This window comes from Portunus trituberculatus, chromosome 23, assembly GCF_017591435.1.
Source record: "Portunus trituberculatus isolate SZX2019 chromosome 23, ASM1759143v1, whole genome shotgun sequence".
NCBI lineage: Eukaryota > Metazoa > Arthropoda > Malacostraca > Decapoda > Portunidae > Portunus > Portunus trituberculatus.
Window position 1 is genome coordinate 9,219,561 of NC_059277.1, and position 17,709 is coordinate 9,237,269.

General features: G+C 43.9%; 1 protein-coding gene across 1 annotated transcript in view; it reads right to left on the minus strand.

Moving 5' to 3' along the window:
• Nucleotides 1-2,078: 2,078 nt before the first annotated feature.
• The window catches only part of LOC123507731 (dipeptidase 1-like), a 121,773-nt gene continuing 106,142 nt past the window's right edge, over nucleotides 2,079-17,709 (minus strand). The window contains exons 8-12 of the mRNA XM_045260892.1: nucleotides 14,617-14,793; nucleotides 13,965-14,049; nucleotides 12,949-13,024; nucleotides 5,666-5,804; nucleotides 2,079-4,786 (exon numbers count right to left, since the gene is read on the minus strand). Coding sequence (XP_045116827.1) covers nucleotides 4,697-4,786; nucleotides 5,666-5,804; nucleotides 12,949-13,024; nucleotides 13,965-14,049; nucleotides 14,617-14,793 — 567 coding nt within the window. The 3' untranslated portion in view covers nucleotides 2,079-4,696. The remainder of the gene's footprint in view (nucleotides 4,787-5,665; nucleotides 5,805-12,948; nucleotides 13,025-13,964; nucleotides 14,050-14,616; nucleotides 14,794-17,709) is intronic.

Genomic DNA, 17,709 nt, shown 5'->3' on the forward strand with positions numbered 1-17,709 from the left:
AGTGTGAGGTGAAGTGCGATGTCCTGCCGGTGTGTGAAGCCCGTGAAGGGAGGGCGGCGCTTGTTCACTGGTGTAGAGGCTGGGAACAAGTTGGTGAGAGGCGCTGCAACGAAAGGGAACGATTGAGCAAGGTGTTGGTGATGACCTGCCGCTGTGTTGTGAATGGCTTCCTGTGACTTGCCTTGTGGTGATGGTGGTGATGGTGATGGTGCTCCTGTTCTCTCTATGTCCGTGTCTTCACCACCACTCACCCTTATGGCACTGGTGGATTGTGGTAATGGTGTGTTGATCGTATCTTTCATCACCACTCTCCCTTGTGATAGTAGTGGTGATGCTGTCTTGCTCACCACCATAGTCCCTCCTGGTGGTGGTGGTGGTTGTGGTGATGGTGATGGTGGTGTGTGGGTCCCCTCCTGTCCCTGTCCCACCACTAGTCCCGCTTCCTGTGGACGGGTTGCTTCTCTGCGTTATGTGTCAGTCTTCACTCACCACGGCAGGAGTGCGTTTCGTATGAGGCAGCCCAGAGGTGCGTGGCTGGCGGGGGGGAAGTGTGAGTGTGTGGTGTGACGCACGCACCCGACACTTCCCCCCTTGCAAGTGTATACAAACTCTAGTATTAAGAACACGTAGGAAATAACGATACCACTTCTGCAGTAACATGAGGAGAAAATGCGGTGAGTTTAAAGGGTTTTCTTTTTAAGAGAGTGCACTAAAAAGGATTCTTGAACACGTATGTACAGTAACAATTCTCTCACCATCCTCTCTTGACAACCACGCGTGACTTTTTTTTTCTCTCTTTTTAAAAAATAGCAAATATTTACAGTGTTATGTAGTTATGTAGTTCATCTCCCCGCGTTGGTTATACATTAGGGTTCTGGTTCTCGTTCGTTCATCTTCCAGACTATTAAACAGTGCGGCGACAAACATTTCCAGTGATTGGCGGCTTTATATTACAAGCTTGTGTAAAAATGTCTTACTTACAAAGAGACTGAGTGTGTTGCGTGTTGTTAATGGCTAGCGAGAGTGAGGGTTGTGTATACTTGGTTCCTCTCTCTCTCTCTCTCTCTCTCTCTCTCTCTCTCTCTCTCTCTCTCTCTCTCTCTCTCTATCTGGTCCCTTGGCATTGGTGTCGTTTGGATTGTTTCAGTGCACAGCCTTACACACACACACACACACACACACACACACACACACACACACACACACACACACACACACACACACTTAAACGCACATACACTTGTACACACACGTTTCGTCCATACAACACTGTGTTCACTACCCTTCTGGTTTGAGTTAATTAAGGATGTTAACATGACATGTGTGTGTGTGTGTGTGTGTGTGTGTGTGTGTGTGTGTGTGTGTGTGTGTGTGTGTGTGTGTGTGTGTGTGTGTGTGTGTGTGTGTGAGAGAGAGAGAGAGAGAGAGAGAGAGAGAGAGAGAGAGAGAGAGAGAGAGAGAGAGAGAGAGAGAGAGAGAGAGAGAGAGAGAGAGAGAGAGAGAGAGAGAGAGAGAGAGAGAGAGAGAGAGAGAGAGAGAGAGAGAGAGAGAGAGAGAGAGAGAGAGAGAGGTTTGAACACAAGTCACACACTCTCTCTCTCTCTCTCTCTCTCTCTCTCTCTCTCTCTCTCTCTCTCTCTCTCTCTCTCTCTCTCTCTCTCTCTCTCTCCCTCTCCCTCTCCCACTACCTCCATGAACCTCACCATCTCTTCTCTTCGTTTCATTCATTAACCCTCACTTTGAAGTCTTCCCGGTCATTGCTGAAGACCCCCTCGCACTCTGAACACTCTCCCGCACGCCTCACAAATCCAAGAGGCGTGGCAGGACTCCTATAAGGTCTCGGAGTCCTAAACTTGTAAGTGGAATCCTTGAATTTGTTAGAACTGTTTTATTTTAATGTAAGAGTTAATCCTGCGAAGGGCAACAAAAATAGAAAGTAAAGGCCCACTTACTTGCCAGCTCCCGTGCAGGTCTGATAAAGTTAGCCAAAAGAATGAAATGGTTTCCTGAATTTTTTTTTGCGTGTGTGTTTTTTTTTTTTTTTTGTCTTTTTTGAGGTTTTTATATTTTTAATGATATTTGCGATGTTGGTTTTAACAGTTTTAGTAATTTTTAGGATGTTATGGTCTCGTAACGTTTGCTTTCAAGTTTGGTTTTCAAGGGAGGGGTCTTAATTTAATCTCACTTTTTTTTTAATCATGGGAGGTGCAGGGAGTGAAGGTGAGTGAGTGAATAGTTGAGTGAATGAGTGGGTTAGTGGGAGAGATACATGTGGGAAGTATCGGGTTTTGTTTGTGGAATGTGTATGTGTGCATGTGTGTGTGTGTGTGTGTGTGTGTGTGTGTGTGTGTGTGTGTGTGTGTGTGTGTGTGTGTGTCAATGCTAATGCTCCTGGCAGTCGGTTTGGTCAGTATTAATTATTTCCCGAACCAATTTGAGCTTCATGTTCATTGGTGGACACACACGTCTGTTCTTTTTTATTCGCGTCATTCTCTCCCACCCGCATTTATAATTCCATGCACGCAGTTCATACACAAACACACACAAAAAGTTCTGATTTCCCACCCTCCGTTTTTCGCGTTGAAATTAGACACCAATACTGCGATATTCGTGATATTGTTTTCACTCAATAGCTGTGACTAAGTGTTTAATGCAAGAGTAATTCTGGCCGCTAATTTGCCTAATAAATTGTGTGATAGAAATTGGAAGCAAGTTTAGTGATAATGGCAAATCCTATTTTCGCGGCATTTTTTCCACTTAATGAGAGCGATGAATCTTTCTCTCACTGGCGTGTTGGCGCGTAATGAGTAAATGAAATTGATTTATAAAAGTGATTTGCAAGTGATATTTTTCCCTTTCCTTCTACCGCTCGGATTCACGTCGTGTTTGTACTCACTGTTACGGATTTACGGCTTTGTAATTTGAGTTCCCAGATAAACACTGGGCTGCAAAAGAATTAAAATCCCTAACAAGCCGCCTGAAAAAAACTGAATCCCTTAACAAGTCGCTCCCATTCAGAGGATTATCACCAAACACACGAATCTTTTAACTTACACACCCAAAATTTGCTCTATTCCTCTTTTTTACAACAGATCATTTTGTTTTTTAAGAGGATTCACTGTTATCTTTTCTTCAACAGAAGATTCACTCTATCCTTTTAACAATATAAGTTTCACTCTAATTTCCCTTAATTTTACAATAGAAGATTCACTCTAAACTCTTTTTTTAACAAGAAGATTCATTCCAATTTCTTTTTTGCATTTGGAGATTCACTCTACAACATCTTACACTCCTGAAAACAATGGTGGCGAGGCAAGTACGGAGCCCCGCCTCGTGCATTACTAAACTATGTACATACCTCCCCTCAGTCGAGTTACAACGCTACACTCTCGCTACAATAGATAAACAGGGTAGAAAATGAAAGGCTAACTACCCACACGAGCTAAGGTGAGAGAGGGTCTTTAAGAGTTTGTTTGTTGTGGTGGTTGGTCTCGTAAACTTTGCACGAGGCTCTAAAAGGAAGAAAAAAAGTGTCTACTTTTCGACCTACTTTCTATACCGACAAGGATTTGAAGTCTTGCCGTGAGTTCAGTGTCTAAGGCATTTCCTGTGCAGTGTTCACCAGGATGTCACTGTTCACCGCGGCAGTTTGAAGGTCACAGTGTCTTGGATCACTGTTGATAATAAAAACACTGTTCTTTCACTACTACCGTGGCATGACACTTTGCTTGCTCTGTAATATACTCCCCCGGTATGTTACAGCAGCGCAGCAAAATGTCATTCTGTAAAACAATTCATTTTTTACACAATTAACGTCTTTGCACTCGGTTTTACGAAATTATGCAAATACAAAGAACAAGAAACTACACTGAAGGTTGGAGAGTTACTTCCTCCCTTCATATACCTTCTTTTTACACTAACAGTACTGTGCGGCCCCCCATCGACTTGGGAGGCCAGTAGCAGTGTTTTGAGGTTGTGCACTACACTATCACGAGTGGAGGAGCCTGAGAGTCCAGAGCCCCGCCTTGAGCCCTGCGTCCCTTGAGCCTCGAACACCCTCGGCGGCTGCTTCAGGGATGGATCTGAGCAGTCCACAATGGCATAAAGGAAAGATGTTTTCTCTCCGGGAGATAAAAGCTTCTGTAGTTGATTCATTACAGCGGAGAGACCTTTCATCCTGACGAAACTTGCTTTGAACTCGACGGCACAAGAGAGACAAATTTTCCTTGAACTCGCCAGCACAGAGAAGCGCACTTCGCACAATGAATGGTTCAGCCGCGACGCCAAAACCTAGGGAGAAAATTATATCACAATCTTGCTCCGCGGCGGTCACTCATCGGAAAACATCGGAGCATTGTCTGGCGGTAGGACTAGAAGTAGCAGCAGCTCCAGCCAAGTTCCCCTGCGGCAGCTGATGCTTAATCAAAAGTTTGTGTTGTTTGAATAACTGTTTCAAAGCTGATACACCCGCAGCCCTTTCTGCTGCGTCTTTGTGTTCCTTATTAAAACTATCCGCTGTTTTTCCCTCGGCGATCTGGAGCTGAGATAAAGGTGAGGAGGCGGTGAGGGAGGCGATGAGGAGGAGGAGTTCTGGTGAGGACAGCAAGTTGAGGCAGGACACGAGAACGAGGAGGAAGAAGAGGATGAGGAGGAGCGGCAGCAGGAGGGCGGGTGATGACCTAGGGCGGGGGCGGCGTCACGTGAACCAACAAGATCGACGCCCCGCCAGGTGGTCAGGGTGGATGTGGTCCTCGTAAGGCAGGGTTGACCTCAGCTCGTCCCGCACCTGTGGGAGGCACTGCTGGAGCGGCGCGGTGCTTGGCAGCGGTGTGTGAGGGGAGGCCAGGGGCGGTGAAGTGAAGTGTGGTGAGAGAAAGACGGTGTGATAGTGAGATGGGAGGACGATGACTGGGTGTAGTGGTGGGAGTGGTGAGAAGGAATGACTAATAATGGGATGACGTTATGGTGAGAAAAGTATAGAAGCATAGGGTGGTGAGGTGGTAGTGTGGCGACAGTGTGGTGTAGTAGCGAGGTGGTGGCAGTATGGCAGGAAGGGACGGGCATTTGGTGGAGGGGAGACAGCACGAGGACAGGGTGATGTGTGGCGAGCGATGGGTTGCCGTGACTGACGCATCGATGTGGTGTTCGAGCAGTGATGGGCGGACTGGATTGCGAAGGATGGTATGGTGAGTGTGGTGGTGGCGGTGGTGGTGGTGGTGGTAAGTCATCGCTATGGCCTGTAATGAGCAGTGGGATGTGTGGCAATGCGTTAGTCCGGTGACAATGATGGCACTGTTTGGAGAATGGCGTGGATGAGGGGACGGTGACGGGCAGTGATGGACACCTGGACACAGAAAATCACACAAAATACGCGATGCCACTCTTTAAAATTTCTACCACACGTAATTTCCACCTACCAAGATTACTTTTATAAAAATGTCACTAAAAAAAATCATTTGTTTTAAATTCCTCCCGTCTTATCCAATTCACCAGAAGTGATTAATTCATTCTTGCCAAATCTTGTGGGTGGAGAACTCGTGTGGGAATTTATCTCATGAAACAGACACAAAAAAAACAAAAATACCCCATGAAAATACAATAACCTCTCCACTTAAATACTCAAACACACCTGTCCTCTCGCACTTACAACCTCAAACACTCATACCTGCTCCGCCCGCCGCAACACCCTCAGGAAGTTTCCCCCCGCGAGCTTAGCCACGTCTTCATCCGACCAGCCTGGCTCCTGCAGCACCGCCGCCAGCAGCATCGGATACTTACTGACATCCTCTAGGCCCACGGGCGTCCTGGGAGAGAAAGCCCCGGGGTAAGGATAATAATAAGATAAAAGACTTAAAAATATGGAGAAGAAAACAGAAAGCCCCAAAGATAAAGGAGACGTGAGAGAATGGTGTTTTAAAGGCTACACTTACGACTGAACTCAGGTGAATGACGAGGAGGAGTAAGGGAAAGTGTCAGAGTATGAGGGAGAGAATGGCGGTGATGAAGACTGTTGCTGAAGAGGAAAGCGAGGTGTAGAACAGAAAGATAAGAACAACTGTATCACCGTAAGGGAAAAAAGGAGGAAGAGAAGACGGCGAGGGAGGAAGAGGATACAAAAGAAAAGAATGTAGCGAGCGTTAGTGGTGTTGGTGTGTGCCGGAGGTGTGGAAGGAAGGGACAGGATGGATAGACATAAAAGATGAATATACTCATCAATAACAAAACAGTTGGGGTGGAAACAGTGTAACATTCTGGTGTCGCGTTGGTGAAATAGTAAGCGTTGTTGGGTGTCGAGCTGTCCGCCCTGCCAGTCCCGCCAGCCCCGCCAGCCCCAGCAATCCCACCATCCCGCCCAGCCCCGCCAGCCCCACCCCTCCGCAGTGCTGGCAGGGGACAGGTGACGCAGGGCGGGCACATCTGTCTCGTCTCCTTTACGACTTTTTGTGCGTGACGGAGGCTGGCCGAGGGGACGAAAAAACAGAAAATAGCTCGCTAAGTGTCTCGTTCAAAAAGAAAAGGGGAAAAAAAAGGTGATAGAGGAAGAGATCCAATTTTCTTTTTACATCAATACTGAGTGCTGCGTTCTCACATTAACTGTGATAAAGGCTTTTTTTTATATTTGTAATAAGACCTCAGTATTTTTCTTAGATGTAATAGATGAATTGGTTTGTTTTAGGGGCTGTGCTGACAAGAATTTAGCATTTTTGATAACTAATTAGGCGTCAGCATTTCTTTTAGTTACTGTAGCAAAAGTTATTTAGTGTCTATCTCTCCTCTTCGTAACTGATAACAAGAACTCGGTCGGCACTTGATAAAGTTGATGGAGAGACTCTTTATTGTTTCATTTCCACCTGCAGTACACCATCAAGAACATGTGGTTCAACAGATATGTTAGACAAAGAAAGTCCCTCCGGCATGTGTGTGTTCATGCACGAGTATTTATCATGACCTTTAACAGCTTAAGCGAATGTGAAAAAAGGAAGAAATACCCAGTAGTTATTCATGACCTTTCGTTTCCTGGAAGAAAATAATGAACATGATACTAGTAAGAGTCCATCTCCTAAAATAACCTTCAACTCATCAAAAGATAGAGCGATGCATTGTTTTCACGAGTTTTCGCTGCGTGGGAAGAGAATCATCAGGCTGAGAGGATTCTGGCGGACAGTGGTAGTTTTTCCTGACATTTCGTTGAGTGAGTAAAAAGAGGAATCAGGTTACGAGCTCTTGGGACTTGGGTTAAGTACACAATCCTATGCACTCACTGATGACTGATGAAGTGAGGGAGTCTGGCAGCGGAAATACAGCACGAAATAGAATCGAGATGGAGGTTTAGAATGAGTCAACACATTTCCACGACTCGATAGGTAATCAAACACACTCACCCCGCACACTGCAAACACAGGGAGGAGGAACAGAACCCACAGAACCTTCGCCAGCCATTGACCTTTCGCTGCGGGGTTCAGTTCAAGTTCGAAGAGTTTCCAGTTATTTGTTCAGTGTGAAAAAAGATATGAAAGACTGCTGCCACTGAGTAGAAAGAAGTATACGAGCTCTCTCTCTCTCTCTCTCTCTCTCTCTCTCTCTCTCTCTCTCTCTCTCTCTCTCTCTCTCTCTCTCTCTCTCTCAATGAAGATTTGGTTTTCTTTAGGCGCTCTGAAGAATTATAAGTAAAGAAATCCAGCACACCGTCACGTTTGCTTAATTGATGAAGTGTTACCGCCGCCACAGTGCACCGCCTCCGCATTCCGATGAAACCAAGCCGGAGCGAAGCATAGAAATAGTTCGGAATGAAGAGAAAGTATTAGAGCTGAGTTTGAACGAAGTGGAAGTAAAAGTTACACCAAGGAAAAGTGTGAAAGGGTTAAAAAATGGACGAAAAATATTAGAAGTGTAAGTGAAATTAGAACTTATGATGCAAAGTTCGACCAAGAGGAAAGGAACTAGGCCGAACAAAAATATGTAGATGAATGTATTGAAAGGCAAATAACGAGAGAGATACAGAAAAAAATGGGATATATCACGTAAGATTAGACAAAATGAACGAAAAATACCTAAAAAAAAATCGAGCAAGAGAAAAGAAACTAAGCCGAAAAAAAAAAAAAAAAGATGTAGATGAATGTATTGAAAGGCAAATCACGAAAGAGAGAAAAAATGTGTCATATCACGTAAATTTAGACAAATTGAACGAAAACTACCAAATAAAAACTCGAGTAATTATGAGGCAAAATTGAGCAGAAGTGAGGAAAAAGAGTCAGAAGTGTAAAGCTGAATAGACGCCAGAGAAATATTGCAGTAAAATGTAGGGGATGTTTAGAGTGTTTTATGGCGTGGGTAAGGCGGCGCAGGACTGGCTATCAGCGAGGTGCTTTACGAGACCCGGATGTGTGAAGGTGCCGCCAGAGAGCGTGAGCTGAGCACTGAGTGATTTGTGTCTGGTCTCACGTGGCAAGAGACGAGAATTTACTGGTGTCTTTTTGCCTTACCCTCTTTCACCTCTGTGTTTGTTTCCTCCTCCTCCTCCTCCTCCTCCTCCTCCTCCTCCTCCTCCTCCTCCTCCTCCTCTTCCTCCTCCTCCTCCTCCTCCTCTTGAAAGTGCAGATAAACTATGGCAGAATAAAAATTGTTTGTGAGGGAGGGAAAGAAGTTACTATTCTCTTTCCTCTCTCTCTCTCCCCTCCATCCTCTCCCTTCATCCCTCCTCTCCTCCGCCTCCTCCTCCCACACCCACCTTCAGTCTAACAACATCAACAACAACAACAACAACAGCAACAACAAATACTACTACTACTTCTACTACTACTACTACTACTACTACTACTACTACTACTACTACTACTACTACTACTACTACTACTCATCCATCTTCTCTTTCATCACTTCTTTTTATTTCCCGTCCATTACTTTTTCTCTGTTTCCTCCTACATCATCTCTCTCTCTCTCTCTCTCTCTCTCTCTCTCTCTCTCTCTCTCTCTCTCTCTCTCTCTCTCTCTCTCTCTCTCTCTCTCTCTCTCTCTCTCTCTCTCTCTCTCTCTCTCTCTGGCGCTCTTACTTCTCCTTGTCAAATTTCTTCTTTACTGCACTCTCCCTCTCTCTCTCTCGCACTCTACCTCTCACAGTAATTCCACGGAAATGAGTTACGGCTCCTCCTCCTCCTCTTCCTCTTCCTCCTCCTCCTTCTCCTCCTCCTCCTCCTCCTCCTCCTCCTCCTCCTCCTCCTCCTCTTCAAACACCACCACAAACACCATTTATAGCTTTTCTTCCACCGTAAAGAAACACGATACACATTCTTTCGCGGGTTTTGGTCTGTGTGTGTGTAAGAGAGAGAGAGAGAGAGAGAGAGAGAGAGAGAGAGAGAGAGAGAGAGAGAGAGAGAGAGAGAAAAGACTGGCATTACTCAACACTCGAGCAATTTCATGTAACACTAGCATTGCCAACCAAACTCCAGCACTTTTAATCACGGAACCATCTCATAATGAGGTAATCTGAGTCTCTCTCTCTCTCTCTCTCTCTCTCGCTCTCGCTCTTGCTCTCGCTAATTACTGCGCTACATTTTGAGAAACGAGATTATACAGATTCCACTCAAGCCGCTAGACACTTCAAAGTAAAAGAATCGTAGCAAAAAAATACAAATGGATGCCTGTAAATGGTTTGGCTTGATAAATTGTGGGGTCTGATGGTTGAGTGTTAAGAGAGAGAGAGAGAGAGAGAGAGAGAGAGAGAGAGAGAGAGAGAGAGAGAGAGAGAGAGAGAGAGAGAGAGAGAGAGAGAGAGAGAGAGAGAGAGAGAGAGAGAGAGAGAGAGAGAGAGAGAGAGAGAGAGAGAGAGAGAGAGAGAGAGAGAGAGAGAGAGAGAGATTTTTGGGGATTGGTCTGTTGTTTTCATTTTCATTATTTCTTTGCATCTCTAGTCTTACAGAAAATACATGGAAGAAAGGAGGAAAGGAGGAAAATCAATTTGAAAAGTGAATGATAGGAAAATACGAACCGATTAAGTGTAATGAAGAAGAATGAAAAATGGTGGTGAGTTTTCTGCCAGAATTACACACACACACACACACACACACACACACACACACACACACACACACACACACACACACACACCAGACCCCATTAGCAACACAATAACAATGCAAGTCGCGTTAAAAAACCTTCACACAATCCAACACTAATTAATAGCAGCTGACACGCTTGCCAGATTCCGTAATGAACGATTCAGCGGGAGAGAGAGAGAGAGAGAGAGAGAGAGAGAGAGAGAGAGAGAGAGAGAGAGAGAGAGAGAGAGAGAGAGTGAAAGCTACTCTCACTTCATTTAAGGTTAAGTCAAGTCATTCATCCTGGAACAGACACTGCACTTAAGAAAGCTGCACACTCATTTATACTCTTGGACGCAAATGATCTCCGTTAGTATTGCGTGCTTTGTAGTGAGAGAGAGAGAGAGAGAGAGAGAGAGAGAGAGAGAGAGAGAGAGAGAGACCCCGAATATTTTCCTTTTTCTCGTTCTCTCAATACCCGATAATAAAAGTGCCTTGGTCTCAGCTGCGAGCAATAAAAAGGATTTAGGATTTACCATTCTTCTGGCTCCCCGCGCTGCCTCCCTCGCCACCAGCAGAGGCAAGGCTTTGGGGATGCAGAGTCACCGCTACCATCAACACAGTCTCGCGGGTGGTGGCTTGTTGGGGGTAGTGGGAGAGTATGGCCTGGGTAACCTTGTTTTGTCTTGTTGCTTGTTAGTCAATAATTACTTTATCTCCCTGTCGTTTGGTAACTTTGTGTTGTCATGCTCCTTGTTAGTTTGTTAATAATTGCTTTACCTGGTTTTCGTTACCTTCTGTGGCCTTGTCGGTGATGTTTGTGTGATTAGGGAAGTGTTTTGGTATTGTCTCTTTTCATAGCTTTAGTGAAAATGTGCGTTTATTCATCAGAACATTAAAAGTTAAGAGAAATTGCAAGAGAAAGATTTTTATACAAGTGGCGATTCCTGTGTAAATTCTTCGTGCGTATCCGTGATTTTGTGTAATCTTGTAAAGCTTCCCAGTGATGCAACACTAGCAAGCCTGATAATTGAGTCAGTCCCATTCCTCCTTCACTCACTCAGACAGTTGTTGTTTCACATTTTCCATGGAATCTCAATATCCTTTTTATGTCATTTTGTGTCCTAATTGTCTCCTATTTTTAAATACATATCTGCATGAAACGGACTTTTGACACGGTATATTAGGAAATGTTTGTTTTCTCTAGCGTTTTTAATGATATATTGAGTGTATGCCACTGAGATTCACGGGCACTCAGACAGGCCCGCCACGCTGCCATGGCCTCACTCCGGGAGAAAACAAACGGCGCCCACTCGAGTCCCTCTTCCCTCCAACTGTGTTTTTCACCGCGTGTGATCCGTCTCCCGCCTGTCCAGCCTCCATTAGGCGACGTGAGGCGTGAATAAGCGAACATGAGCAAAACAAAAGACACTGTGAAGGAAAATTAAACCCTACCAGAAGCAGGAACACCACAACCAATGGAACAAAAGACACTGCCAAGCAAAAACAATCCGGAACCAGAAGTAGCAACACCACGACGAATGAAACAAAAGACACTGGAGCCAAAACTGAAACTGAACACCGCAATGAACGAAAGTGAGAAAAAAATAGACACTAAAAATAAAGACGCACATTTTTTTCAGCTTGGGTAGTAAATGTAACTTTCATTATGCAACTGGAGGCGTAAACAGCTGAGCACGAGCGAAACAAAAGACACGGTGTAGCAAAAGATACGGTGTTAACGAAACAAAATAATCAATGTTTTCCAGTTTCGTGTTTGAGTTTAAGAAATGTATAAACGAATGCTGTAAACATGAAGGACGAGGGAGAACGAAAGAAACGACATCAAAACAAAATGATCAATGTTTTTTTTTTTTTTTTGTCTTTCCTAGTTTAGTTTTTCAATTCTTTTCATTCGTAAACTTAAAAAGGATTGAACGAACGAACATAAACTAAACGAAAAACTGTGTGAAGCAAAAAGGAACATCACCAGAACAAAATTATCAGTGCTTTCCTTTTTTTTGTTGTTGCCTCTTAGTTTGATTCTGCAGTCTAACTTTCATTCCTGAACTTGTTAGAAAGAGCAAACGAACACAGACTAAACGAAGGAAAAAAAATCCAGGCCACACCACAAGCACCACAGAAAGGCACCAAAACACGATCATGATTCATGAACAGAGTAAATAAGAGAAGTACATAGAAATTTCAGTGTGTGACGTTTATTATGATGAGTGACGCGAGTAATTATAATTCTTCATTCCGACAAACAAAATGGAGAGAGAGAGAGAGAGAGAGAGAGAGAGAGAGAGAGAGAGAGAGAGAGAGAGAGAGAGAGAGAGAGAGAGAGAGAGAGAGAGAGAGAGAGAGAGAGAGAGAGAATGGTAGTAATTCATCCTCTGTAAAGTACGAAATAAAATTAAGTAACGAAAAAATGGTACAATTTCCTCGAGTACAAAAAAATAGGTTTGGTATAGTCGAAAATACGGAAAGGAGACGAATAGGAGGAAGAAAAACTCTACTCGTTCTCAGCGGCCTGTAAAAGACGTGGTGCAATTAAGAGAGTAGAAAGGGACTTAATTCTCTTCAGGGCAATAAGAAAGTGACCAGGAAAAATTTGGTACCCGCTATAATAAGTAAAATTAACGAAAAGGGAATAGAAAACGATAACTGTTATGTTTTAAATTTGATTGAGAAAAAATGGTGAAATAAATGAGAAGACGAAGGAAAATTTAAAAGAATAAGGGAAAGGGAACGAAAAACAAAGCAAACATTTGATAATCCTCCGTTAACTAAAAGAGTATAGTGAAATAAAAGAGAAAACGAAAAAAAAACTTACTCTCGAAAATAGAAAAGGGAAAGAAACAGATAGACATGATTTTTCTGGAGCAAGGCGAGGCAGGGAAGGCCAACTCACTTGTCAATGCCATCAAAGTCTGCCCCGACGCCCACGTGATCAAGCCCCGCCACCTCCCGGATGTGGGTGATGTGTCCTGCGGGAGAGAAGGCACCACCAAGGTCACTCAAGCTATTCCGGTTCTTGTCTTTAAAATTATTCAAGGTCAGCTAAGGTCATCTGAGTTTCAAAAGCTCTTTACTTTGGAAAAAATATTAAATCAAATAATATTACTGTGATTTAAGGCCGGTTGTCATCATTCACATACATACACTTTTATTTTTTATTCTATTCTTTATTTATACCATGTGGGCTTTTCACGGGAATTTATGGGCTAAAGAGGGTACTTTTTGGGGTACCTCCTATCTCAAAGCCCACCCGCTAGGAAACCGTTGCCCCGAGTGAGGAAGCCCAACCTACACCCGGACCGTGGACAGGATTCGAACCCGTGCGCTTTGAGACCCCTCGGACCCCAAAGCACGCACGGTTCCACTGTACCACATCATTCAAAGGCATATGTTTCAGTTTATATGATTTTACTAAGCTTGAGAATAATAGAGGATGTAATTTAACTCATTTATGATAATAGAGTTTTGAATATTCTTTAGATTTATTTATCATTATTCAAAGGCATTTGTCTCAATTTATATCATTCAAGTAAGTCGTGTTTAGAATATTAACTTAAGAATAATAGAGAATGTATTTTAACTAATTCATGATAATAGAGATTTGAATGTTCTTTGAGAGAAAGTTGAGTAAAGAGACGACTTTCAGCAATATGTTTTAAATTCAGAGATTCATGGTTCGTAATGGAAGAAAAATGTGTCACCTAAAAGCATTGCTGTTTTCGAAAGGGAACTAATAATTCACACCTTGATTTATTCAGCTTGCTCTTCACTGTCGGGTATTCAAAGCTTCCTCACTGTAAAAACTGCACGTTAACTTTCTGACCAGTGACTGTGAACTAAATTGAATGGAACGTTTCAAAGCTTGTTGGATGTTTGGTGTTACTGGCGCCTCTGTGGTCAGGTACTTACGGACAACATCGTGGATGGTGGCAGTGTCGTTGCAGGTGAGGAAGTAACTGTAGAAACTGACCATCACGATCCCGCCATTTAAGTGCTGGAACGAGGGAGACCAAATGAGACCAGCGGCGAAGAAGGGAGAGAGAGAGAGAGAGAGAGAGAGAGAGAGAGAGAGAGAGAGAGAGAGAGGGGGGGGGCGTGATGGGGGGAGGAGGGATGCAGGGACGAGGCAGTGAAGGATGGAAGGATGTGTGATGGGAGAATGAAGGGGTTAGGAGTGGCAGGATGAGCGATGAAGGATGTGAGAAAGAAGGATGAAGGGATGAGGAAGAGTGAAGGATGATGAAGGGTGAAGGATGAGGCTTTGAGAGATGAGGATGAAGGGGAAGGATGGAAGGATGAAAGGAAGTGACTGAGTGAAGGGAATGAGAGGGAAGGAGGAGGAAGAAGGAGAGAAGGAAGGAGGTAACTCAATGAGAGGAAAGATGGGAGGTAACTGGATGAGAGGTGGAGGAAACCGTGGCGGGATGAGCGGAAGGAAGCGACTGGTCAAGGAGGAAGGAGATGGCGGCGGAGACGGGCAAGGAGGCGGCGGCGTAGGAGTGAGAGTCCTGCCATCCTCTCTCCCTCCTTCCCCCAACCTCCGCCCCCGCCAGGCACTCACCACTTGTCGGAGGATGTCGTCGGGCACGTTGCGCGGGTGGCGGCAGAGGGCGTGGGCGGAGGAGTGGGAGAAGATGACGGGCGCGCGGGACACGGCCAGGGCGTCGCGCATCGTCTGCTGGGACACGTGTGACAGGTCCACCATCATGCCCAGCCGGTTCATCTCCAACACCACCTTCTGTGGGAGGGAGGGAGAGGGGAGAGTGAGGGAGAGCAGGGAGGGTGATGGAGAGCCAAAGGTAGAATGACAGGAGATAAGACGTGGACTGAGAGAGTAATAGGAAGGGAAAAAGGGAGAGTAGGAGGAAGAGGGAGAGGGAGTAGAAAGAGGAGGGTGAGAGATTTAAGTCAGGCTGCCAAGGGGAAATAGGTTATGTAAAATGTGAAAAAAAGGTGGAAGCGTGTGGAGAGCCTTTAGGGAGAGGGAGTGAAGGTGTAGGAGGGGTGGAGGAGAAAGGACGTGAAAAATACACCGAGTCGAGGAAACTGCTGCAGGGGAAGAGGAGTAGGAAGTAGTTTGGGGGAAGAAAGAAAGTCTGAGGGAGGGAGGGAATAAAAAAAAGAAAAAGGAACAAAGGTAAAGCATTATGTAAGGAGTATTGTGTTTTCATTGAGCTAAATAAAGTGAAGTGCTGTGAGGTATTAAGAGCTTTTAAAAGAAGGTCTCCAGACGGTTCTTTTCTTTCTTTCCGTTAGTGTGTGTGTGTGTGTGTGTGTGTGTGTGTGTGTGTGTGTGTGTGTGTGTGTGTGTGTGTGTGTGTGTGTGAGTGTGTCGTTATGGTGTTACGTAGAGCAAAAAATGAGAGAAATATAAAAGTAATTCAGACAGCTAGCTCAAATGAATTAATATATCGATTCCTTAACTGCTACACTATATGGTCAATGTTGCTGTGAACTTTGCCTAAGGTAAGACACAAACAGGAGGAGACATTCAGGAAACTCTAAAGTCAGTGTATCTTTTATAAATACAAGATGAAGACGCATTATCAAAATTCTGTGTACTAACTTATCCTGTGTTCATTTGAGATATTAAGAAAGACTAAACGTGAATCTGGTAATGATATGAGAAAAAGGTACATATGTTTATTGTATGTACTACTTATTTTTAATCTATTTCTATCAACCTTACACTAATTACACCTGGAGCACACCGTTAGCCCAATAGCGTTTTTTTACCCGTCAAACTCCCAGGTGTTGTTAGCGTAATTACACTTGGCCAGGTATGAACACTAATTAAAGGTGGGCTGAAGAAACGGAGCATCTTTTAACTAAACTTGTGTGTGTGTAGTTGTGCTGGAAGGATGACCCTACAAAGAACACCGTCTCTTTTAAAAGGAATACTGAGGAGAAGTATGATGTATGGGAGAGGGAAGGGAGAAAAAGGGAAGACCTACAACAAAAGGCCACGGGAGAGGAACACACAACCTTTTCTCTCTAACAATAAGGGCAATGTTGGAATCAGTACAAAAGATCCCAGGTTTTCTTTTCCTTCTTAAACTTTTTAGTATGGAAGATTTGACTTAAATGGATGATTATGTGTTTACTAAGAGATTCAGAGAGAGAGAGAGAGAGAGAGAGAGAGAGAGAGAGAGAGAGAGAGAGAGAGATACGAAAGGGAGTGTCTTTAATTTTTAGGGTCATTTTCGCAAGTTAGGCCTAAGTGGTGACAGGGAGGCTGTGTTGGTGAAAATGAACTGCCAGCTGAGGAAAGGTGAAGACAGAGAGAGAGAGAGAGAGAGAGAGAGAGAGAGAGAGAGAGAGAGAGAGAGAGAGAGAGAGAGGGAGAGAGAGAGAGACGGATGGGAGGGGAGTATCATGTAGCTTAGCGGCGGTAAAGGGAAAGAAACGCGTGGAAAAGTGATAAACCATCCAGTGTTAGATTTGTTTTTCCTATTGACTCAAGGTGCAAGGTGTGTCGAATGGTCAGGAGGCTACGAGGCGGTGGTAATGTCGCTATATTCTATCTACTGACTCTATTCTAAAGCGGCTCCTGGGTCTCAGTCTGAATGGTGTCTCGTAGGAAGGCGTGGCTGTCAGATGTTGAGGAAAACCATAAGCTATCCTTGTGATAAGCGCGTCGATAAACAGAAAACAAGTATTATTCACATCAAATCAGTTATATCATCAACACAAGAGTTACTTTAGAATAGGCAGAATAAAATAGGACGCCGCACAGTCATCGCGTCTCACTTAACTAACTAACAAAAAATTGGTAAAAGTGAACGTTCATGTGATCTGTTATGGTTGAAAATTTCTTGTAATTATTCAGCAGAGAGAGAGAGAGAGAGAGAGAATGATACTACCTACATTAATGAGCCTTTTCTCTGCTAATCAACTTATATTTTCTTTATCACCAGCCACTATTGGACATCTCTTGTCATATAACCACCACTAAACGTTATTGCATCCTTGTATTCCCCCATTTTTTTTTTTTTTTTTTACCTGTGGACGCTTAGAAAAACCTAACACATTTACTTTAGCTTCGAGTTAATCCCCTCAATACTGGGACACATCTTTACCATGAGTTTGTGTATAATTAGACGATTTTATTGACTTTAGGAAGAGTCTATGGAGGTAAGAAGAATAATGGCCAGTCTTCGCTATTTCAATCCCCATATAGGTTTCTGAAGCTGTATAAAATCACCAAATACTAAGCAGAATGAATATGAAAACGTGTTATGGTACTGAAAGGGTTAAGACAAAGCTCTTCAGATAGTTCGTTGTATCATAAAGAACGAATTTGGTATTTTATCGAATTCTGAAAAAGCAAAAATAAAGTAGAAATATAGAAAAAAAAACTCAGGATATCCATAAACCCTCCATTGCATTCACCCGCCAAATGACACTGTATTTCCCACCGCTCCACGCCCTTGACCGTTCATTAAGCCTAACACACTGTGAATGGCGCGCTCTTTCCTTTATTACGGAAGTTTTACAGTTTGAGTTTTAAGTTCTGAAAATCTCCCACGCTTCTTTCATCCAGTCAAACATGAGACCTTTAAATCGCACGACCCTTAACCCTTTGCCTGCTGTGAGTGAGTGGAAGAGCTGTGTTGTGTTGCAAGGTAAGGGTGAAATATTGTGTTGCAGGTTT